Source organism: Xiphophorus couchianus, chromosome 18, assembly GCF_001444195.1.
Source record: "Xiphophorus couchianus chromosome 18, X_couchianus-1.0, whole genome shotgun sequence".
In the NCBI taxonomy this organism is placed as follows: Eukaryota; Metazoa; Chordata; class Actinopteri; order Cyprinodontiformes; family Poeciliidae; genus Xiphophorus; species Xiphophorus couchianus.
This window is the reverse complement of record NC_040245.1, coordinates 3,038,451-3,062,950: the sequence shown is the minus strand read 5'-3', so window position 1 is coordinate 3,062,950 and position 24,500 is coordinate 3,038,451. Positions and strand designations below refer to the sequence as shown.

Sequence of the window (24,500 nt, the reverse complement as noted above, 5' to 3'; positions counted from 1 at the left end):
CTTAGGCACTGTAAACATGGAGACAAAAACCTAATAATTTTGTAAGCAATTAATAAAAACAGTAACTACACGACAGGATGCAGAACTATAGGAAATAATGATGTAGGCTGGACCGCTAATGCGCTAATATGAGAGCTAATTTTATGATTATTGAATTTCCTAACTTTGAAAACATTTAGAGCTGTTAGGCCCTGTAACCATGGAGACTAACACTGTACATTTTTGTACGTTTTTAGGAAAAAACAAAAAGTGTAGTAGGTATACTGAGCTGCTAATGCGCTAATAGCCGAGCTAATTTTAAGTTTAGCAATTTTCCTCACTTTGAAAACTGTTAGCGCACTTATTTATTGGTCAGATGTTATATTTTAAAAACCTAAATGTGAGTCATAATAAAGAAAAAAAAAGTATTTTTGTAATAGTCACATTTTTCCAATATGTCAACCAGCGCGTATTATATAAACGTAGAGGACAAAATGTTTTTAGCGACGCCTAAAATGTTGAAAGTTCATTAATATTTGCTTCACTTTTAAGTGAAATAATCTTCAGAGTAACAGAGGGATTAAGAAGTTTTCTTTGGATTGAAACTCAGGGTAAATCAACAGGAATCAGTTGAAATGTCTCTAAGAGTTTTATTTTTAATTTGTGTGTGTGGTTGTGTGTGTGTGTGTGTGTGTGTGTGTGTGTGTCAGCCTCAGGGTTGTACTCCAACGGAAAAGACCTCAGACTGTCGGGGTTTTCCGTTCGGTTTTATTGGATTAAATGTCTTGGGGAACATGAGAACCACTCTGTCCTTTTTCTTTTCTCGTGACTTGGATTTTAGCTCATTTTCATTAAATTTCTTTAGAAAATTTTACGCTTAGATAAATTCATAAACACAAAATAGAAGATTTTTGCATTTATAATTTCAGCATGTTTTAGTTTTATGAGCACGCAGTAAAGTCCCAGTTAGTCATATTTTTCCCCCATTAATTAGTTTTTATTTATTCAAGTTAAATTATTTTTCTCAATTCTCAGCTTTTGTAATTTTGTTAGTTTTAGTCAACTCTTAATATCATTAAATATTAGCAGCACAAGAAAAATTACATCACATTTTAATTATAAAAGGTTAAAAGAAAAATGTTTACCATTCAGAAAACTAGTTAGGCTCAACATCTCTCCATTTTATTCAGACAATTTTTAAATTGTTTACAGTGTAAAATAAAATAAAATTCCTCCAGAACATTCAGATTAAAAAATGAATATTTATTACCAAAACAGAAGGCGAAGCACAGCTTAAGCTCACCGCAACAGCACAGCATCATGGTTGTGTCCACAGCTAAAGAGCCACGATTATATCAGTAACAATCACTGCTGTTAGAGATAAATATTAAAATATCACGGCCACTCAAATCTACTGTGGAGCACAAAGTTTACAGACATTATCAAGAGCATCTACAGCAGGAGGGCAGCCTCAGTCATGCTCCTTTTCTTGCGCTGCAGCGCCACCCAGTGCTTGCTCAGCATGGTTACAGTAGTACAATCAAACAGCAGCATGAAATGAAACGGGCGCTTCGTACTGCTTCTCCAAAAGCTAAACGAGAACATTTTAGGGGCGATCAAACGATTTCTGGGACTCGAAGTGGAAGAGAAGAAGGCGAATCTGAAATCTAAACTCCACCCGTTTTCATTTACGGCTTAAAGAACAAAAACACACACAAGCCTCTCTCACTTTGGAATTTAAAACGTTGGTCGTTACATTCGACTGCTAAGTCCCTGCAAGAGTTTATTTCAAGTTTAAAGGAGAAACTAGTTTTGTGTGTTTAAAGGAGAAACTTGTGCATGTTCAGAGTCGCAAACAGACTTTAGGCCCGACTGAAGTTGGCCAACTTTCTCCAAATCTAACAAAATTGGTGTCAAACGTTTGTGCAGCATAAATTTTCGTTTGTGCCGCTATTATTTTAAAGGTTTTAATCAAAGAGTTTCCAGACGTGATCATCAATATCTTCAAAGCAAATTAAAATTTTGCAGAACAAACGTAGCATCAGTCAATTGACACAGAATTTGTGTGATTTTGTAAAATTTTAAAATGATAGCGGCACAAACGTAGCACAAATGTTTAACACCAATTCTGTTAGATTTGAGGAAGATGTTGGCCAACTTCACTCAGACTGCGTTTGGGCTTAAACAAATCCCGTAAACAATCTGCTTTTCTGCCCGTTTCAGACAAATCCTCTGATTTAGTGGAAGAACGATGTTTCTTCTAAGGTTTTTGCATCAATTTGCTCAACATGATGCAGAAACCTCTGGAGTTTCTGCATCATAAACTTCAGAGGAACCCGTGCGTTCAGAACCGCTCTGTACAACAAAGGAGCCACATTCGTCCCAAATGAAATCAGGTGGAGTTCCTGTTAAAGGGGGTCGAAATGAACACAGTTCAGGCACAGGAAGTACTAACGCTAAAGGTCACAGGTCAGCCATGATGTTACATTTTCTCTTCCGTTTCACACGGTTCTGTTTGGACATCTGTGGGTCGGTCCAGTTGGTTACGCAGCCGTAGGCACAGAGGGGTGCTGCCACCTGTTGGCGGGGAAGGGGGGAAAAGAGGAGCCGGACAGAGCGTTGCCTAGGCAACGACCCACTGCAGGATGCTGGTGTCTTTCCCGCCGGTGGAGATCAGGTGACTGTCGTCGTGCAGGAAGGCGACGTTGGTCACATGACTGCTGTGGCCGCCGTACTCGTGACTCGGAGCCTGTTTGGAAAAAAAACAAATACTTAAATCAAAAAGAATATCATTCAAAAATTATTTGTTTCACTTTTTCTTTTTAAATTGTATAAACTAACGAAGGATCACTTAATGTTACAGTTCTGCAAAAATTAAGTTTTTCCCATGAAGCACACAGTATGAATATTATTATTACGCTTTATTCTGAGCCATAATGTGAAAAAATGGAAGTAAATATATATGCATTCACACATACAGGAATATTTAACATGAATATACATTCAGTAAGTCTGAGTCATAAAATTCATGTTATAAATATAACAATAATATTAATGTATTTAGAAAAACAGGAATGTATTAGGCTTGAAAAGGAAAGAGAAGAAGACAAACTTATTTATTTCCGCTACATATGTACATTTAAATTATGTGGTTGCCACTATAATTTCACATTTGTTAAGCCCAGTAATGCCTCTTACTAGAAAGTTTAATTTTTCATCATATGGTGGTTTAAAAAAAGTTTTCTTTTTTAAATGCAACAATATACAAAATTATTTAATAGAAGTTTTTTTTTAATCATAAAATCCAATTTGTTTTTCCGTAATCACAAAATTTAAAATAGTTTTTGAAATGCTTATTTTTCTGATTTTGAATTTCTCAAGCTGTGCACTAGCATAGCTAGCATAGCAAAGCTAGCATAGCATAGCTAGGAGAAGTCCAGCAGCCATGCTTTAGAAAACTGCTACAAAATTCCCTGCAGCTTCTGGTCGACTAAAATCAGAAGATATGAAACAACATTTATGCTGAACAACCGTAATAGTTACTGTTCAGTGAATAAAGAAGAGAAAAAAAGGTTGATGATTTACATATTTTGTATCATTTTAAAAGGAGGTTGCTACGGAAACAGCCCATCCCCCTCATTACAGCATCACCGTTTTAAAACTTTGGGCTGTCTGTTTAGCAGCAACTAATAAACATTTAATTTAACTTATCCAAGTTATGGTAGTGTTTTATTTAGTTGGCAAATTATTTGAGAGCCCAGATTTTGTTTCCCCTTTAAGCTACAGAATGTACATTTTATAAATATGTTTTTTTTTTTAATATTTATGAAAACTGTAAAATAATCTGTGAAGGTCGAGCTCCTCCCTGCGGTTCTACCGCCATCTGCAGAAATACTGCAATCAGAGCCAGGAGGAGGGTCTTAGCGCCGTCAATCATGCTAGTGTGTGGGTTGCTAAATCCAGTAATGTTGGAGAAACAACTTAGAGGAAAGCGGTTTATTCTGCGTTAGCTGTGGCTATGCTAAGTAGCCTGAGCGTTCACTTCAGCCTGTGGTGACGGGAACTACCTGGGGGTGACCAGCGTGTACACAAACATGATTGACAGCGCTGGTTGTTTCTGGTTGTAAGGACATAGCAACACCTTTAACAAATATGTAAGAAAAACATTGTTTAAAAAAGATTAAATTAAGAGTGAAGCGTCGATTTTCTTCTCAGAAAGTCTAGTGAAATATTTAAAATCCGTCTGGAGCGTTTTCTCCTGCAGTTCACATGTTTCCTGTGTTTACTGTGTGTTTATAGGAAATTCTAATTTTAAGAGTTTTAGCTGGTCAAAGTCATTTCAGTATTAGGTTTTACGGCTCAATGAAAACGGGGAAACACCTGGTAGAAAATGTGAACTTTACACATCTGGTCTTCATCCAGCTCTTAAAAAAAAATCTGGAAGCATTTTATTTTCAAGCTTTCATTGTGTTTATGACCCTGTAATTGATTTACAGAGTGTTTATGTAAAGCCGATGGAGTGCAGACTGAATGTGACCGACCCTTGGTTGGGAGCAGGGGAAGGAGAACAACTGCACTTTGCCAAAGTCGTCAGCAGAGGCCAGCAGGGAGCCATCATGTGAGCGGCACACGGCGTTGATGTCCGTGCCGTCGGCCCCATCTGGCCAAATTCCTGGGAAACAAAGAGTTAGGAAGTCAGCAGGAGACAAATATTTATACTCATGTCATGTTCTGTTTTCAGCCTGCAGAAAAATACCAAGGGGTCAGAGGGCATCTGAAAGAAAACTTTAAATGATTTCAGAGTGAAAGCTGGACATTTTACACTGTAGCTGTCCAGTGCAGTCATCTTGGTGTTAGCATCAATACATGTAGCCAGTAGCAATGGGAACGAAAAGGAACAGGACACAAACACGATAGAACCAACACTAGAACGAACGAATGATAGATAGAATGGAGGATACGACACAAAGAACAATACAACGAACGAAACGAACGAACGAATGATACGGTAGTGACTTATAAGTAACTTTTAGCAAGATATAGCAGCTTGTTTAAAGTCAATAATTCCTCAGTATGGATGAAAAAGTTCTTGTTCCATCGGCAGATAAAATTACTCATAAGAAATTTTTCCCATGTTGTAATTAAAATAATGAACTAGTATTTTTTTTGTCAGTAACAAGGAATTACTGACTTAACACATGCCCGCCAATATGTCTCGCTGAAAAGTTACTTGTAAGTTAGCAGACTTGAAATAAGTCAAAACTAAAACTTTTGCACTAGAAACCAGACCAAAAATACTTGGTAAGATTTTGTGTTTTTGCAGCGGATGCAACCTGTGAGACTTTGCATCAGCAGAATTATTTGGTTTTAGTTTTCGTCTTGAAGGCCTACCAAAGGCGCTGAAGCTCAGAGTGCAGGTAGAGGTGGCCCACTCCAGGTTGCGCACCGTGTCCATGTTGGTCACGTGTTTACCACTGGATGCCTCCCCTGGAAATTAGAATAATAATGATTACAAAACAAAAGCGTCATACACATGAGGTTTCCTATTTTGGGAGAAAACAGGAAAAGACATGAGACGTACAGAAGAGGATCTCGTAGTCTCCTGAGTTGGTGACGAAGTACTGGCTGTCTGCGGACCAGTCCAGATGGGTGACGAAACTGGAGTGACCCTAAAAAGCCCAAACAAATCAGAATAGTTCCAGTTTAAATCACAGTTTCCCCTCATTGCTGAAAATGTTTTTCAGTCTTTCTCAAACTGTGGCGCCCTCTTGTGGTCCGCAGGGTACTGCATGTAACAGAGAGGTCAAAGTACGACGCTGCAGTTAGCTTAGCAAAAGATTGTGTTAAAAAATAACAATGGACTAGTGGCTTAAAACCAGGTCACACAAACTGAAGATATTGGAGGAAACAAAACCACGGCAGGAATATTTACATCAGAGTCATTCACCAGCGACTCGATTCTTTTGAACAGCTCTGTCATGAACGAGTCTCAGTGAGAACTGTTCTTTGATGACTTTGCTTGCTTATAATGCTCTGCTCACATGTCCACAGCTATTGTTATTTTTATTCAATTAAAAATGACTAAATTAATTCATTAAATACTATAGGTAAATACAATTTATTGAATTGGTGGATAATTTTGAAGTGTATTTTTTTTTTACTGTGCTTCTAAATCACAAACAGCCTTAAAATGCTAATTCACTCAACAATTGTTAATAAATAGCAACTCATTTTTTTTATTTCTATGTGTTTGACATAACTGGAAAACTCAGGACCTACACTTTCAGAATCTGTAAATAACTCAAAATGCCCCAAATAGACGAGTTTATGGTTTTGGTTCTCATTGGGATAAACAAAGAAAAACAACAATAAGAATGTTAAAGAGAGAAATGTTTTCATTTCAGGTTGCATTTTTTAACAGGTGTTTCACCTGTGAGTGTTTTTTAAAAATGGGGTAAGAGGCTTTTAGCCTGAAAACGTTTGAGAAACACTGATCTCTGTTAAGGGTAGAGAATCTGGACTTGCAGTGCATCTCCCCACGCGGCTGTACTTCTTGCCGCTCTCGCTCACAGCGTAGATGTAGACGAAGTTGTCATGGGAAGCGACAGCCAGGAAGTTACCATCTACAAACACAAACGGTTCAGAGAGCAGCTCGGAACGAAACATTTATGGAGAAATATGGAGACATCTGGGCGTTCACCTGGAGAGTATTTGATGTTTGAGATGATCTCGCTGCCGTCTGTGTGCATAGAAACTAAATCCTGGGTGTCGGTGTCCAGCACCAACCACCTGAAACAACAAGAAGCGTTCACTGGCAACACCCAGGTGAACAGCAGAGCCAATAAATGCAGCAACGCCTCACTTCCTGGCTCCAAAAACCACCAGAAATATAAATATTTAGCTTTTAGCTTAATCAATTTTTTTACATTTCTAAACCCACGCCTGGTTACTGTTCAGAAATTGTAGATTTTTTGTAGAGTTTAGCTAAAATATTCAAACAAAAAGCAGCTGGAGAAATATCTGCAGAATGCTACTTTATATGCTATCGGTTTACTGAGTAGCCAATCCAGGACAGCCATTAAGTCCCCTTGATGCTGATTGGCTGTTATCTGCGATGGCGTGTTGAGGTCATTATAGGCAGAAAGAAAAAAGTACATGTCTGCCAAAAAACTCTGAAATTTAAAAATTAATCTCGGAACTCTTCTAGAAAAAACAAGAACATTTCTGAATTTGAAAATTTGCTGCAAAACAACTCAGACACTTTGCAATTATTCTAAAAAAATTTATAGAAATATTTGAGAATTTATTTAAAAATTCTCAAAAGCAAGTACATTTCTAAGTTTGAAGTCAAATATGTGTTATGAAAAGGCTGAAATTTTGAGACGTGACGACTCAAACATATTCTACAAAAAACAGGGACATTTCTGAGTTTTAAAGTTGAAAATTTGCAAGACAAACTCAAATATTCAGATTAATCTCAGACATTTTCAAACTCAGAAATTTCCTCTCTTTTTTTGGAAGTCAAAAATTCGCAGACCCAAAGAAGCTATTTGTAAACACATTTCAAGTGTACAAATATATTTGCACTAGAAACTGGAGAAGAAAGACTTGGTAACATTTTGTGTTTTTGCTGCGTATCTGGGGAAAAAAACCAAAATAACTGCTCAATTCTTGGAGGAAATTAGATTTTGTAGCAAAACACCAAATATTTTTGCTCTCTAAAATATACAGAAATAACTGGGAAGAATTGATGGAGTCACTGTTTAAATTTTGTGTTTTTCCAGACGCCTGGTTTTAGAGTAGCAGCTGGGTCGGTGGACCAACCTTCCAGTCATGGTTCCCACAGCCAGAACGGCGCCACTGGGATGGAAACCTGCAGACCTTCCTGGATCCTGAACAGGAACCAAAATGCTAATTATCCACGTTAGTTATCTGGGTTAGGCCTTGTTTTTCCGTTTTTGCTGCTCCTTTCACCTCCATGGTCTTGCTCCAGAGCGGCTGGTGGGTGCAGGTGTCCCACAGGTGAACCTGCTTGTCCTGAGAGCAGGTAACGAACTGGTCCATGGAGGGGTGGACGTCCAGACCCCACAGCTCGTCTGTGTGACCCTGGAAACACACGGCGGGGTTAAAACAGGAGGTCGCCTGACGCTAACGGATGCTAACAAAAGCTAACAGATGCTAACAAAAAATCTAACGGATGCTATCAAAAGAACACTAACAGAAGCTAATGGATATAATGAAAGCCATTGGATGCTAATGAAACCAATGGATGCTAACAAAAGCCAATGGAAGCTAACAAATGCTAAGAAAAGCGAACAGATGCTAACGAAGGCCAACGGAAGGACGCAAATGGAAGCTATCAGAAGTTAACAGTTGCCAAAGAAAGCTAACGGACGCCAACAGAAGCTAACAATTGCTATCGGAAGCTAACAGATGCTATCGGAAGCTAACATTAGAAGCTAACGTATTCTAACGGAGCCTTGTCCAGGTGTGTACCTGTACGATGGGGGTCAGGGTGTCGGGGAAGGCCGCTCTGATGATGGCGTTCTTGGTGGTTCCGACGAACAACTCACCTGGTTTCCCCTCAGCCAGAGCCCGGACCGGGCCGAGCGGCTCGCCCACCTGGACGCACAAGAGAGAAGGAGAAGAGACGATCGTCCGGGAAGCAGAGACCAATATACCAAAACACACCAACTGGTTAAACTGGTTATTGTTACTGGAACCAACTATTGCAGAGATATCAGTGATTTATGTTCATAAAAAGATACTGTTTACTGTTGGACAGCAAACATGATTTAAATATGGAACCTGCAAAGGGAGGAAGGAAGAAGAAAGGAAGGAAGTATAAACATAAAGGGGTGAAATGGAGTGACAGAGGGAAAGACGTAAAGGAGAAAAGAGAGAAAGAAGGAAGTATGTGAGTGAGAAAGGAGGATTAAAAAAAGGAAGGAACGTTTAGATAATGTATCTGGAATAAAGGTTGGAAAAACAAATATTTTCCTGCTCCTGTTTTCCAGATTTGTATTTCAGATTGTCATTATCTCTGACCAACTGGATAATTTCACATGAACCAGAAACATGAATCTATTCTTTCTGTCCGTGTGCTTCATCCCTCCTTCCTCGTTCTTCCTCTACCTCCATCTCCGCCTGCTTCCTGTAGTTGTGGTCCCACAGCGCCACCTTGCGGTCTTTCCCGCCTCCGGACACCATGGTACCGTCCTTCAGGACGCAAACGGAGAAGATGCCGCCTTCGTGCGCGCCCGACACCACCTGGCTGATACGGTTACCGCCTGATAACACACCCACACACACGCCCACACACACGTTGGATGATCCTACGTTCACAGAGTGACCTTCCATCAGAGAGCAGGAGCAAACCCGACCTTTAGCCCAGATGTAGAGGTTTCCACTGGAGTCTCCTGTGATGGCGTCCCCGTTTTCAGCAAAGGCCACACACAGAACGTACTTTGGTTTCTCGTGTTTCTATGGAAACAGATCGAAAAATTTGCAGGTTTAATGTTTTTTTTATAGTGAGAATTAACATTTGCAACACAAATAAGCAGAAAACTAAGTTCAGCAGCGAGAACATATTTAAAAAAACTAAGATGATGTTAGCTTCAGTTTGATTCTCATCTCCCTTCAGTGCTCAATGTGGGATTTCTCCCATTGAGCTTGATTTCTCAGGATCAATTTACTCTTTTACTCAACTAAAAAGTATTCGTCCAAGAAATTACTGAAGAGTAAAAAACGTATTTGGTAAAATGTCTACTCCTGTACTGAGTAACAGATCAAATTATCAATCATTTAATATTTAAAAATTACATCATCAGAAAGACGAAAATATGAAGTTAAGTGGAAATTTTGGTATATCAAAAACCAAAATGACAATAATTAATATAAGTAACAAAAAATAACAAAAATCAGGCAAAATAATTATTTTCCAAATCAGTTTAACAGAAACTGCAGGTGTGAGTCTGAGTCTGGTGAATTTCTGGTTAAAACATGTTTGTTTTTCATTCAGTGGGAAGAAAATCCAGAAATTTTACTCAAGTAAGAGTAGAAATACTTCATAATAAAATTACTCTAGTAAAAGTAAAAATACTCATATATGTGATTTTTTCTTTCAAGTTACTCAAGTGATTGTAATTGAGTAAATGTAACTAGTTACTGATCAACTGAGCCGAGGATCCCGGGCCGAAGCGAAGCGTAGAAACAAGTGGCCAGTTTTGCTCAGGCTCAAACCTTTTCATATTTTTAATTTTGAATCTCTGATGTTGGTGGCGGTTCTACCTCAAACAGTCCCTGCCTCTTGGTCAGCGCGTTTCCCTCCATGGTCCAGAAGTTGATGTGCGACTTTCCACAGGTGACGATCAGATTCGTGTCCATGGGATGAAACACGGCAGCCAGCACGGAGTCGTTGGAGCACTGCAGCAGTAAACATTATTCTGTCATCTGCAGCTCATTTACAGTTTTCATCAGTTGATGATAAAATGAAATGATGATTTATTGAACAAAAAGGCAGTTTACCTTCACTTCAGCGAGTTGTTTCTCTTTCTGCCAGTTCCAGACCGACAGGATGTGATCGTTGGCGTCATCCACAGCACAGAGGAAGGAGCCGCCGTTCTGAGTGGAGAAAGAAAAAAAATCACAAACATATAAAAACTGATTTCCAGCTGTTGCACAGCTTCATACGGAGGATTATTAGGGCCACTGCAGACAGGGGGGAAAAAATATCTTGTTAATTTCCACCAAAAATTCAGAATTTTTTAGATAAATCTCCAAAATGTTCTAGAAAAAAACTTGGAAATTGCTGAGTTTGAAAAGTCAAAAATTTGCTTGAAAAAAAAATTCAACATTTTGAGACAAGTCTCAAATTTTCTAGAAGAAAAAAACTGAAATTTTGAGATTAATCTAAAAATTTCTAAAAACAAAAGGTGACAATTTCAGATTTTCAAAAGTCTAAAACGTCCGAAAAAAAAAAGACTCAAATATTTAGTTTCATCTAACAGTTTCTAGAAACAAAACGTGGAAATTTCTGAGTTTCAAAGTTTACAATGTTCTTGAAAAAACTCAGAACTTTTTACATTCATCTCGGAAATGTTCACATTTCTAGAAATCTTTGAAAAATTTACTTGGAAAAAAAATCCACAATTTTGAAATTAACCAGATATTTTCTAGATATGAAACATGAAAATTTCTGAGTTTGAAAAGTTGAACATTTACTTAAAGAGGAAAAATTCCACAATTTTGAGATTAATCTCAAATTGTCTAGAAACAAAACAAGAAAATGTCCTCTTTTATCTTTATAAAATCTCAGAGTTTTTGGTGGGAATCTGACATTTTTACTCTCCAGCAGCCCGTTCATGCCGTTCATGCCGTTGCTCACCGACTTGGAGAAAGAGACGCAGGTGACGGCTCTGTCGAACGCCCCCATGCCGATCACATGCAGCGTGTTGAGGCTCACCGAGTCCCAGATGCGAACGTGAGGAGCGAGAAGCTGAAGAGGAATAACAAACAAATAACTACAGAATTAAAGGACATTTACTGAAGAAAACTACAATCCCATTCAGATAACATACTTTATTAATTCCCCTGAAACAAGCAATTAAAATAACTTTTTTTCTTGCATTCTAAGCAACATTTTTATTGGAAAATTATTTTATCAAAGCTCCTGACAGATTCTTTCTAAGCTCTTTAAACATTTTTGTTTAGCTTTAAAAAAACAAAAAAAGGAATAAATGTCAAAAATGGACAGAGGTGTGGCCTTCACTTTACCTTTCCATCCTTGGAGTTTCCAGCCACCTGACCCGTTGCTATGGTTACCATGTCAGGATGAACAGTCAGGCTGAGGAGAGCGAAAGTGACAAAACGATTCACATCTTTCACTTTTGGCAATGTTTGCAAGTTCAACATTTACTTGAAAAAAGTTAATTTTTTCAAGAAAAATAAAACCCGACATGTCACATGGACATTTTTATGCCCACATTACATTCAGCAAAAATAATGTAAAAAAAAAAAAAGTGCAGTAAAAAACTTTTAACCCTCCTGTTATGTTCCGGGTCAAATTGACCCGGTTTAAAGTTTACTTTCTTTTTTAAATAGTTGGAGGTATTTTTTTTGCATGAAACTTTTTCTATTTGTCTTAATAGGTGCACTCTACATATAAATTGAAAATTAATTCATTTTACACATTTGTACCAACCGCTAGGTCTACTTTTTACATAGATGCTGTTTGGGTCAACTTGACCCGGCAGTCAGGTTAAAGTGCAAAAAAAGATTAAAAAATGTCCAATTCAATGTTTCCTTGCAGCTATGAACCATATTTCACCACACACACACACAACACACACACACACACACACACACAATACTTCACTAGGAAACTGCGAGAAAGCAGGTGTTTTTGACGGAAACCTTTTCTGTTCCCGTGGACAAACTCCACCCACTCTGAGTGACACTCAGCAGAAGTGGATGAAAACATAAATACTCTCTGCATGACTCATTTATCTTGATTTTAATCAGCGGGTCAATTTGACCCTGAACAGTATGTGTGTCTCAAGTTCAATTATAAAGCTCACCCATTGGAAAAAAATAATAAAGTGTAATATTAAAAAAAATGACCAAAGATCAATTTCAAGGAAATTATAGTTTTTTTGTGTGTCTAGGTTTTTTTCAGTGGACATAAAATGAGCAAAATATGCAAAATACCAGACCATGAAATAGTTTTAAAAGTGGGAATTAATTCAAAAGTTCTGAAAAAAGGCGAGTAAAGTTTGAGGAGGTTTAAAACTGCAACTGGGAGCTTTCCCAGAAAAGTCTGATTCATACTGGGAACAACAGGAAATTCTGAAGATTCCTCTGGTGGAAGAAAGAAAGAGATGGTGGTTTTCTGATGAAGTAGTGAAGTCAGACCATTAAGGGAGAAATTATGCAATTCGATCCCTCTTTGTGTGAAAACTGAGTGCTTCAAATTGAAAGTTTTTCTAGGAAAAATTCAGCTGCTTGGTGATCTAGTCTGAACTGGATGCTAATGAATCTGTCAGTAGCTGCGTCTACATTAACCATAAAATCACGCAAATTGAAATTATAATAAATTTAGAGGAAAAAAAAACATTTTTGAAATAGAGTGAGGCAGTTTTTCACACTAAAAACAGTGTTTTTGCATCACATAATCAACAACAGGATGTTACTACTGAGAGAAACGCCAAAGAAGACGACAGGAAGTGGTAGCAGGATGATGATCTGTTTCGGTTTTTCTTCTGGCTCCATCACAGCTTCACAGCTCATAAAAAGTTATTTGTCAATCTCACATGTTGAATCCTTCGCTCTTATGTAAAATGGCCGACTATGATTTCCCCAAAACGCCACAAAAGTAGCCCTTCCTAAGTAGGCCAGGCTTGTTCCTAGGCCTGTGGCGAAAGTAACAAGTTTTACTGGATGATAAATTGTCCCAGGAATTATTGAGTTCATTTTAATTTATCATGCGACTAATTTATTGCTTACTGCGACTAGCCTAGTGGTCGCGCCAACGCCAATGACGACTGAACTGATGACTGAACTACCAATATAATCTTATGCAACTGTCGCTGCCATAATTTTTAATCATTTATTCATGTGTGATTTTAATTTAATTTCTTAAGAAATACAAACACTGCACCTGCAAAACTGTAATTTTTCGACATCAGCAGAATATCAACAAAGATTTGCACAGATTTGTGTTGCAGCTGCAATAAACAGCCTTCCACAGGCTTTATTACGGTATCAAAGTTTGTTTCCTCACCATTTGACGTCGTCGTTGTGTCCCAGGTAATGTCTCTGCTGCTGCTCCTCCGTGTTGTACAGAACCACCACCGAAGCGTTGAAGTACACGATCTCCCCGGTGGGCAGCAGGTAGAGGTTGCAGCGGCAGTCGCGGCCGCGGTAGCCGTAGCTAGCCCACCGTTTAGTTAGGGAAGGTGACCGAAGCTGTAAAGATTGGCAGGAAGCCATTTTTTACACAAGACATCCCCAAATAAAGATGGACGCCAAAGCTGGGGGTTAATTTCTGCTTCAAAAACTGATCTGATTGGACGCTGGGAAAGGCTATTGTTGTGCTCAGGTCGTGCTAAAAGGAGTTAGCTTGTCAGCAAGGCTAAAATAGCATCGCAATGCTAAACATGCAGCAGCAGCACAGATGCTAATGCTGATGTTAGCAGCCACAATTTCTAAAGAAGCTGAATGGAAGGAACAGAAGTTGGTACCAATCTGATGGTGGAAGAACCTAAATAAGAGATTTAAAAACAATAAATATATTTGTTGTTGAGCTCATATCTATTTATTCAATGATTTAGCAGCAAAAAGGGGAGTTGAGCTGAAAAAATATATCATTTTGTTGACATGGCTTTCGATTAAAATGAGGTTAATTAATTACAGATTGAAATTAACTCAATTACATATAATTAATCATGTAGTTGATTAATTACATGAAGTTTTCGCCAAGTGGATAAAATCTAAAGTGGTGATGAAATAAAAAAATAGCAAAGTAACAAGCTACTAACAAAGCTATTAACTGTGTATAAAAGACCATGAAATTACATTAGTACTTGTGTAATAGTGACATTTTTTTGATTTTCTGGAGCCAACCTTTTTTTTTTAATAAATGAGAAGTGTGGCTTTCACAGTACTTGATACAGAATTTAAAAAATTTATAATTTAAAAAAATTATACAATATTTAAAATTACAATAAAAGAAAAGCTAATTAAATGTTTTTCAATATTTTAAAAATATTTCTCATCCATTGTTTGGACTATAGACAGAGTCTTTCATGGTTGTCATCTCCCTTTCGGTTTGAAGGATACACCCACTGGAGCTTCAGCTTTTTCTCTGGCAGCGCCACCTTCTGGTCTAGGTTGAAGCTGTCCCGCTGTTGGTCTGGGGCGTGCATGGTGACGGGACGACCGCGGAGGAACATCCTCACGTAGCCGTCCTCTGGAGGAGAAAAAAGTTTTAAAATATTTACAGAGTGTGAATCAGTGGTTAAACAGAGAGAAAAGTATGAAAAAGAAAAAACCACAATGGAAAAAGCTATAAAAATCCAGAGACAAAGGGGGGGAAAAACTTTTAATTTATTGTTTAGGTCATTAAACGTTTACTTTTACATCAAATAAGCAAAATAAGGAGCTGAAGTCTGAGAATTACGTTTCTGATTTCCCCTCCAAACAACAAAGTCAAACTGTTAGTGTTGTACCTGGGGGATTTTAACTGGCGGTGCCAAAGTTTTTCACTTTTTACAAGGTTTATTTATCCAATGCCTTGTCTTGGTTTATTAACAAATACACTGCAGGTTGTAACAAAAAAAACAAACAAACTTAAAGGCACGCCACACAGAAAGACAACAAACAAAAAAAATACTTATATATATGCATATATAAAAATATATTTTACCTGCATTGTAGGTGCATTCTTTAGATTTGCTGAAAAAAAGAAAACACAGAAAAAAAGATCAACCATCTGATCAGCAGAATTAAGTCATTTTCCACTCTGAAGATTAAAACTATTTAAAAAGTTGAGCCATGGATCCAGAGAGAACATCAAGCATACATTGAGTAAATGCATGAAGTGGAGCAGCAAATATGGCGCTCCATTATACGGCCCTCGCTACATCATTTCATCTCCAGGCTTCAACCCTCATTACTTAATTCGACCGGACAGCGAGAGGAAACGTGGGAGTCAGCAGAAACACAAAGTGGACCTCAGCGTTCAGCTGCAGAACTCATGAATAACCAATCAGATTAAAGAAACCAGCTGCTGCTGCTGCGACGCGGCGGACAGGCCGCAGGTCACTCCAGGTGTTTGGAGCATAAAGTCGCAGGGCTGATGGGCGAAAGGCGCCTGCAGCAACGAGCTTTTAAAAACAGCCAAAATGACAAAAACTAATTAGGAACACTGGAAATAATCTGGGGCTGCACAGTGGCGCAGTTGGTAGCACTGTTGCCTTGCAGCAAGAAGGTCCTGGGTTCGATTCCCGGCCGGGGTCTTTCTGCATGGAGTTTGCATGTTCTCCCTGTGCATGCGTGGGTTCTCTCCGGGTACTCCGGCTTCCTCCCACAGTCCAAAACCATGACTGTTAGGTTAATTGGTCTATCTAAATTCTCCCTAGGTGTGTGTTTGTGTGTGAATGGTTGTTTGTCCTGTATGTCTCTGTGTTGCCCTGCGACAGACTGGCGACCTGTCCAGGGTGTACCCCGCCTCCCGCCTGGACCGTAGCTGGAGATAGGCACCAGCAACCCTCCCGACCCCATTAGGGACAAGGGTGCACAGAAAATGGATGGATGGATGGATGGATGGAAATAATCTGGTAGCACACAGAACTAGCATTTAAAAGCTACAGCTTGCCACCTTTACAAAAGTTAATTCTTAAAAAAAAAAATTTATTAAAATGTTCAAGGAATATAATGGCAGTAATGGCATAACAATAAAGCAAGAACACGTCCTTAAAGATCATTAAACTTTAAATTATAATGAATATTTCATACTGGAACTGGACAACATTTTTAATATCCAAAATAAACAAAACCAACAAATAAATGAATTAAGAAGTCTTTCAGAAAAAGTACCAGACTGAAAAATTTTATCATCCAGTTTTTGGTAAAAGAGAGAAGAGAGAAAAAACGATAGATCATGCAAATGGAAGTTATTGAGCTCGTTTTAATTTATCAAGTGATTGATTTATCGCAACAGGCCTCGTCTTAGCGCTGTCAATCATGCTCTTGTATACGCTGTTCAATGTACTGATGGAGGAGAAACAACTTACCATTGTCATTGGTGGCCATGCTAACTAGCCTGAGCATTCATGAACCAGCTGTAGCGCACACAAGTGTGATTGACAGCGCTAAGACCCTCCTCCCGGCTCTGACTGGTTGCTTCTGGCAGAACAGTGTATTTTTTGTGTCAATCTTTTCACCGATTATTTGTCTCACAACACAGTGATAGTTTGATACATAAACAATATTTTCCCTTATAAAAGTTACATTTCTCAGTTTTAAGACAGAAAAACTGTTTTGGAACGTTTTCTCTTCTGCTCTCAGGCTTCGATCTCTTTTGATAAAGAGAGAAAACACTGAAGGTTTTGTGCTCCAATGTTCCCATTAAACATAAAAGAAATGACTTTTGATCAAGTATGACACAGAATACAGAGATGCTATTGTTCCAGTAAAAAAAGAGAAGATGACACTCAGCGTGGGCCCAAATGTAACGCAAAACAGCAGGCAGCAAAGCTCTGCACATTTATGTTGGAAATCTGTGTTGCTAAAGGCAAAATTACAACGATTCAGCTGAACTCTGTGCTCTGCTGCTCCTGAATCAGCCGTCAGTCAGCCGGCCAGAGCTGCTGCGGTTTGAGCATTTCACTGGTTGCTGACCGGCAGGACGACCTGTCAACCAATCAGCCGCAGCTACAGACGAAGTGATGACACACAGACCATCTGGATAAGGGAAGAAGTTTTAACTTCAACCCAAAAACTGAAAGGTGTGGAGACAGAACAACCAAACAGGTTGGGAGGGAGGTAGGAAAGAAAACACCACTAGTAAAGAAGGAACTCTGAAAACATCAGCTGTCATTCTGTAAAGGCTTCACTGACAACAGAAGATGAGCGAATGCAGAATATTTTTGCATTTCCATTTGGGTCTCAACTGCTTCTAAAAACAGGTGAAGCACTTAAAAAAATTAAAACGTAGAAATAAAAGCAAGTCTGTGGGTGTAAGTTAATGTTTTCTGGTGTCTGGAAAACAAGTCGTTTATAAAACCTACAGAATGTAACGTCACAAATCAGCAGGAACTGCCTGTTACCTAGCAACCCCAGCGAATCCCAGTCCGTTACCTAGCAACCCCAGTAGAGCTCCAGCACGGTTGGTCAGCTGGTTTTACCGCTGTACAATGGCTGCTGGAAAAGACGGGTTTTTTGTTGTTGACTGACCATCCAGAAACCACTTTCTGCATTCTTGTTGGTTGTGCAGGAGGCTCTACTAATGCTTCTCAAAGATGTACGTTTGTATAATTGCACATCTGTCTGCAGCCATTTTCACGTTCGAGTTTAAACGTTGAGTTGGGTTTGTGGCCAGCAGCAGCTTGTTTAGATTTAAAGTGACAGGACGCCCTAAAACATCTAAAATCTGAAAGGAAGGCAGAACTAAACAGACTGAAATCTTTTATCCAAGAACAATTTTTTACAAAAAGTGTAATGAGCAGGTTTTGAATAGACCTTTTCTAACCTGTTCAGTGAAGCACAATAGGTCTCCTTTATTGAGTCAAGGAAGATGTAAGCCTGTCTCAATATGAGGCGCAGATTAAAGAGCAGATCAGAGAGCAGATGTCTGATCTGGTTCTGGTCAGGTGGAGACCAGCAGGCCGGGCGTCGCCTCTTTTAACTAACCACATAAAGGCCCGTTTGTTTGCGTGTTGCTCTGGCAGGGAGACGAGGCGTGGCGCGGCTGCAGCCAATCAAAGGCCGCGGCTGACTCCGTAATTAGAGCAGAGCTGGCTGGGATGCTGGCAGAAAAACACTGTAAATACTGGCACATCAAAAACCTCTTTATTGTGAGACGTGAGCGAGTCTCCTGGGTTCCAGGGGGAGATGAACAAACAGAACCTTCATTAACATGCAGAATGTTTTCCGCCTGGATGGCTGCGCTCGGAAAACACACAGAGGGGACGGACGGGCTGCACGGATGCACCAGGGGAACGCAGTAATCATCCTGCGTACGTTTCTCCAGAGCTACACGTTTCTGATAAACAAACGTCAAGCAGGAACAAAATGTCTGCTGGTTTAAAGTTCAACAGAGGAGCCAACAATAAGGGCAGCAATCAACCTAAAAACCAAAAAAACCCCAAAAAACAGCAGATCTGTGGTGGATGTTAAACTAAAAGACAAAAATAAAACCTGCTGGTAAAATCTTAAAGGTTTCTTTACACCACTGGGAGGTATGGAAGGCAGTTTTATCATTTATTACAGATGGGATTGTTGACAAAGATCAGCTGAGATCAGATTGAAAACATGAGATCAGGAGGAAACTGTTCAGGATGTGAGAAATTTTCTTTTAACCAACAAGAACTGACTCAAAAATGTCTAATACTGCAGAAAACTCTATTAATTGTAATTTTGTTGCATATTTTTTCAAGAAAATAAATGATTAGTTACGACAGAAACATCGGAAAATGCCTTCATAGAGACCCAAATTCAACCCCTTAAAATCTCAACATGCCTTCATAAAACATGCTGTTGGAAGTGTGGTTTGATTATATATTCAAACGGCTTGCCGTACAACCGCCCATATTCCTGCTGTAAACATGTCAGTTATTTCAGTTTTCAGCCCTGAAGCAGCAAAACCAGTTCAGAACGTTTTATTTCAACAAGCCTGCCAAAATTTAGAATCCAAAACAAAAACCTCAAACCTCTTAGATGAGCAGGTCAAAGTTCATGTGCTCTGCTTAAACTAAGAACAACCGATCCCTGCTGGTTACCATCCACAAATGAAACCTGAACCCAAAAACAGTCAGAATAGTTTATGACATCTTTTCTAACTTTTTCATTTCAGCTTTCATGTTTTCTGAGCCTTTTGACTTTGCATTAAAAGATATTTCCAGTTAGACATTTTCCTTATCCTCTAGTTCATCTGATTGGCTTTTCTTAAAGGGATTACTCCAACTAAAAGGAATCAGAAAACAAAGCTGTGAGATACTGGCAGTGCAGTCAAAGCTGCAGGGAGGAAATGGACGTTTCTACCCCACTAATGGTTTGTGGCGTCCTCTAAATGCAGGATGATGGGAGCGGTCATCCATCGCCTGATCCATTATGACTTAAGTGGTGCAAACTGTTGACTTTATAAACACACTTTCTGCACAGTTTCACTCAGAAACAGCAAATTGTACAAAATCGAAATAAATCCTGCAGGATTTATCACGTCTGAAAACAGCTGAATAAGATTACTTGCTCACAAAATGATTCCAGTGATTCAAAATAAGTTTTATTTAGTACTAAATGAAGCAAAATGTGTGGCGAAATCATTTGAATCAGGTTTTTGTTTCGAACAGAGACATCTAAAACAGTGCGGTCGGAGAAACTCAACCCAGTTCCTGGTGGTGCAGCCAAGTTTGCTGCATGTTAAGCAGGAAATGTAATCAATTTCAGCACAAGCAGCGTTCATAACCGCAATTATAACTCTGCCGCAAAGACAAGACAAACCGACTCTCCAGCTCATTTTAAAAGCCCAGCAGGTGATCCCCAGGTAAACCCGAACATAAACAAAGGAGGAGCTGCGGCTGGTTACCGTAGCGACCAGCTCAGATCTGCCGAGGGATCAACCTTTCCTTCCTTATCTGTTTGTTTTTTTACGTCAGGAGACAACTGTTTGCTGTAACTAATGAAACAGAAGTTTTTATGTGAAGAGAAAACATTAAGGAAACACCAAACTGTCTTATTGACTTATTTTATCTCCAGTCGGTTTGTGCTGCTGCTGCTGCCCCTCCCCACCGCGCTGCACACACACACTTAACCACATCCAGCTGTTCGCGTGACAACACAAACCTCCTCAGGCTTAGAAATCCATAACACATTCAAATGTTAGTGAAAACCCGTCTGAAGTGGAACAGAACCAGCAGTAAGTGGTTCCAGCGGGTCTCCGAAGTGCCGCTGTTGGTGTTTACCTGGTGGATCGCTTCATGTCTGCAGTTTTCCCGTTAGAGCAGCTTCCAGCTTCCCGCAGAGCCGTTTGCGTCCCGTTCAGCAGCCGCACAGACACACACTTCCTCCTTCTCTCTGCAAACTTTTAGCTCAGCCTGGAGGCCAATCGCAGCCAATCAGAGGGCAGCTTCTAGCCCAAAGCCACGCCCCCACATTTTACAGAGTAACCACACCTCTATACCAGGAAGGAAATCGGACCCATCAGCAGAAACACAGGCGAGCAGCAGAATGGGACCAAATGGTCACATTTACCTGAGAGGAACTCATCACTATGTTTACTTTAACCTGAGTAAAACTGTTTTGAAGTAACGGTACATTAAATCTGTACAAAGAACAACAGCATTTTACCCGTCAGACACACATTTATACTTTTTATATGTTGAGAACTTCATTGATTTTAATGTAAAATAAAGTTTTAAGCTTCATGTTCATTTTTTGCAATATGGAATTAAAACTGTGTCATAATTTATTGTGGAAACAATAATTATATAAAAAAAAAACTAGTTCAAGTTAATCAACTGCAGTTTATTTAATTAAAATGTTTGGATTACCACTTTCCACAGACTTCCAGTTCATTCAGCCGTTATCCAGAATAATTTAGCTTTTATAAACAACAAATCATATTGAGTATATAAATTTCTATGAAGCTTGTTCATGTCTGTTTGCTCTTTTTAAATAAATAAACTGAAAATGTAATTTTTGTGTGCGTGTGTTGTCTAGTTGGTGGCTCAGAAACAGTTTTCACCCTCCTGCCCCACCCAGCAGCAGAAGTTACCTTTTCCCACCAGAGGAGCTGCTGGACGACGTGGTCCGACTCCGACTCTCTGCTGCCATCTCTCTGCGGACCAGGGTAAGTCTTTCTGTGGACATGCTCTTCCTGCAGACGGGAAAAAACAAAAAAACAACAGATCTGAATGTCCAGAGCTTTAGGGCTTTAAACTGTGATTTAAAGGAAATTTAATGAAACTGGGAAGAACTCATATTTATCCTAAAAACTTAATGTTTTGGATTATGCGACAAAAAATAATCATTAGATGATTAGAACATTTTTAATCAAAGTGATGATTTGAGCTAGATTAATACCATTTTAAAATCAATTCCACATTCAATCTGAAAATTGAAGTGTTTTAGTAAAAACACAGATATACATTTTTATTCTTTAAATTCAGAATTAAAAGAAATCACAATCAAATGGGGTGTTAATATGGAAAAGAAAGCAAGAGAGAGAGAAAGAAAGAAAGAAGAAAAAGAGAAACAATTTAAGAAAGACACAAAGCAGGAACAAAGACAAAAACAAAGTAACAAAAAAGATACTAAAAAGAGAAATGGAATGAAAGGAAGAAAGGTAGAAAAAATGTTTTTTTCTTGGAAAGAAGTGTATACACAAACAGTTTTTTTCTTTTCCATATGATATATTTTAATTTTTCTGGATAATTCAAAATCTTGAGAACGCACGCGGAGCCTTTTGGCCTAGCCAAAGTTTCCTGTCCCCATCCTACCTCTTGATGGACTGCAGCACCTCTTTCTTTGGCGACGACGGCGAGGACAGGAGGCGTTTCTGTTGAACGTAGCCGTTACTCAGAGGCCTGGAGGGAAGAGCCTGCAGCAGCTGGCGCACTGGAAGGCGACACATTGGTGACACTGAGCATCATTAACCGGCTCAAAAAAATAACAATTTCAGCTTCAGCAGTGATGGATTATTTAGAAATTATGTAGAAAACAGAAATGCATGAAAGAAACAAGGCAGCATCTTTAGTCTGATTTCAGTTGTCCTGGAGGGGGGCACGATGCCGAGCGCCTGGTGGCTGGGCTTTTTCCCATGGAGCCCGGCTGGGCTCAGCCCGAAGAGGAAACATGGGTCCCCCCTAACATGGGCCTACAACCCGTGAGAGGGGCCAAAGGGGTCGGGTGCAGTGTGTGATGGGTGGCGGCTGAGGGAGGGGACCCTGGCGGTCCGACACTCGGTTGCAGAAGCTGGATCTTGGGACGTGGAATGTCACCTCTCTTTCTCCTTAGGGTGGCTGGGCTCTCCCTTAGAGACAGGGTGAGAAGCTCAGTCATCCAGGAGGGACTCAGAGTAGAGCCGCTGCTCCTTCACATCGAGAGGAGCCAGTTGAGGGGCATCTGGTCAGGATGCCTCCTGGACGCCTCCCTGGTGAGGTGCTCTGGGCACGTCCCACTGGGCGGACGCCCCGGGGAAGACCCAGGACACGCTGGAGGGACTATGTCTCTCGGCTGGCCTGGGAACGCCTCGGGATTCCCCTGGAGGAGCTGGAACAAGTGCCTGGGGAGGGAAATCTGGGCCTCCCTTCTGAAGCTGCTACCCCTGCGACCCGACCCCGGATAAACGGAAGAAGATGGATGGATGGATGGATGGATGGATAGTTCAGTTGAACGCTCGTTGCTACTTTGATGCCTTTTCTTATTACACATTTTCAGAAATTAAATAATAGGTTTGTAAAAAAAAGCAAAGTCTTTACCCTTGGTAGGAGGTGTGGAAGCGGCAGCAGCAAGGGGCCTCCTCCCAGCATGAGCGCCCCCTGCATGCGGCCCCTTGCTCTGCTCCTCGCAGTAACCGAGGCGACGCAGAGCGTCGGCCAGAGCCGCCTTCAGCAGCTGGATCTCGTCCTCCTGCAGCTGCAGCCTCTGCTCCAGGTGGGACACTCTGTCCTCCATGTCCATGTTGCTGCTGGCCGACACCGTGTCGTCTGGAGAGAAGGTCAGACTCAAAAATAAATCATGCTTTCAGCAAAACTGTGGCAAAAATGAGGAGGAGGAAGTGTAGAAGTGAACATATAATGGTGGCTTCACACTGGACAACAATAAAGACGAACATAAAAGCAAAAATAAACGCTTTAAATTAAATAAAATCATCCTGCTGGCTGGAGGAGTTTCCACAGATGAACCAGTTTCAATTATTTAGGGAGAGTGAGTCTGATCCAGACATAAAGAAGGAAAGACAATCAAAGTAAACCAACACCAGTTTAAACTGACAGGCTGGAGGAGGAAGGATGGGAAAACGATCCGAGTCGCAGCTGCAGAAACAAAACAATGCTTTGTTTCCTTCCTGAATTAAAAATTTAAGTGAACTAGTTTAATGTGAGAAAATGTGAGTCGTTAAGGCAGAGTGTGAACCAGTTTTAACCTGATCCAGGATTAGTTCAAAATGTTGGCTTAAATATGTTGTAATTTTCCTATTGACTAAAAAATGTTGTTTGTGATGCACCAAAACTCATAATTACTTAAAAAATGTACATCTTTTGTTATAATTTTCACCCATGGAGGTCGCCATTTTTTCACCGATGGGTTGATGACGCATGATGGTTCATTCTGTACTGGAATCCACAGAGTAAATACAGGAAGGCTAATTTTACCTGAGTTGTTGTTTACCATATTACGTTTGACTGGTGTAATTTTAGATAATGCCACACTGTGTCGCTGAGGCTGCAATAATAAAAGAAAAGGAGAAAAAAATGAAGAATCTGGGTTGCTACTCACACAACAGCACAGTGGGAGAGAGCCGGAGCTAAACACAACTTCCAAAGGAACTATTTGTGCTCTCAACATTTCTCTCCAGAAGACTGAGTCATTCGTATGAGCAAAACGTACGAAGGCTCTAAAAGGTGATCGTTACCTTAACGAGGTAAAATTAAGTCAAATTATGGCCCAGTTTCATTTCCCTGGATGATGAAACCAGATTTTTGTGTTTATGTAAAATCTCAAAGGTTCATGACACGCTTTATTCTGACAAGTTTCCAGATACTTCAGAGGAAAAGAAAGCCTTCAGCTTTAGTTTCATCCAC

The 24,500-nt window shown here is 39.7% G+C and overlaps 1 protein-coding gene across 3 annotated transcripts in view; it reads right to left on the bottom strand.

Moving 5' to 3' along the window:
• Window positions 1–1,139: 1,139 nt before the first annotated feature.
• eml2 (EMAP like 2) overlaps window positions 1,140–24,500 on the bottom strand; it is a 37,246-nt gene continuing 13,885 nt past the window's right edge. For 2 of the 3 annotated variants that reach the window (XM_027999443.1, XM_027999444.1), the window contains exons 2-22: window positions 23,178–23,405; window positions 22,197–22,314; window positions 21,473–21,574; window positions 15,404–15,432; window positions 14,818–14,947; window positions 13,760–13,909; window positions 11,755–11,824; window positions 11,366–11,476; window positions 10,507–10,602; window positions 10,270–10,404; window positions 9,363–9,462; window positions 9,115–9,269; window positions 8,476–8,601; window positions 7,954–8,085; window positions 7,804–7,871; window positions 6,680–6,768; window positions 6,505–6,602; window positions 5,561–5,648; window positions 5,371–5,466; window positions 4,521–4,651; window positions 1,140–2,728 (exon numbers count right to left, since the gene is read on the bottom strand). In XM_027999443.1, the coding sequence (XP_027855244.1) occupies window positions 2,603–2,728; window positions 4,521–4,651; window positions 5,371–5,466; window positions 5,561–5,648; window positions 6,505–6,602; window positions 6,680–6,768; window positions 7,804–7,871; window positions 7,954–8,085; window positions 8,476–8,601; window positions 9,115–9,269; window positions 9,363–9,462; window positions 10,270–10,404; window positions 10,507–10,602; window positions 11,366–11,476; window positions 11,755–11,824; window positions 13,760–13,909; window positions 14,818–14,947; window positions 15,404–15,432; window positions 21,473–21,574; window positions 22,197–22,314; window positions 23,178–23,405 (2,378 nt within the window). In that variant the 3' untranslated portion in view covers window positions 1,140–2,602. Of the gene's footprint in view, window positions 2,729–4,520; window positions 4,652–5,370; window positions 5,467–5,560; window positions 5,649–6,504; window positions 6,603–6,679; window positions 6,769–7,803; window positions 7,872–7,953; window positions 8,086–8,475; window positions 8,602–9,114; window positions 9,270–9,362; window positions 9,463–10,269; window positions 10,405–10,506; window positions 10,603–11,365; window positions 11,477–11,754; window positions 11,825–13,759; window positions 13,910–14,817; window positions 14,948–15,403; window positions 15,433–20,660; window positions 20,799–21,472; window positions 21,575–22,196; window positions 22,315–23,177; window positions 23,406–24,500 lie in introns of those variants that run through there. The other variant, XM_027999445.1, reaches the window with a different exon arrangement.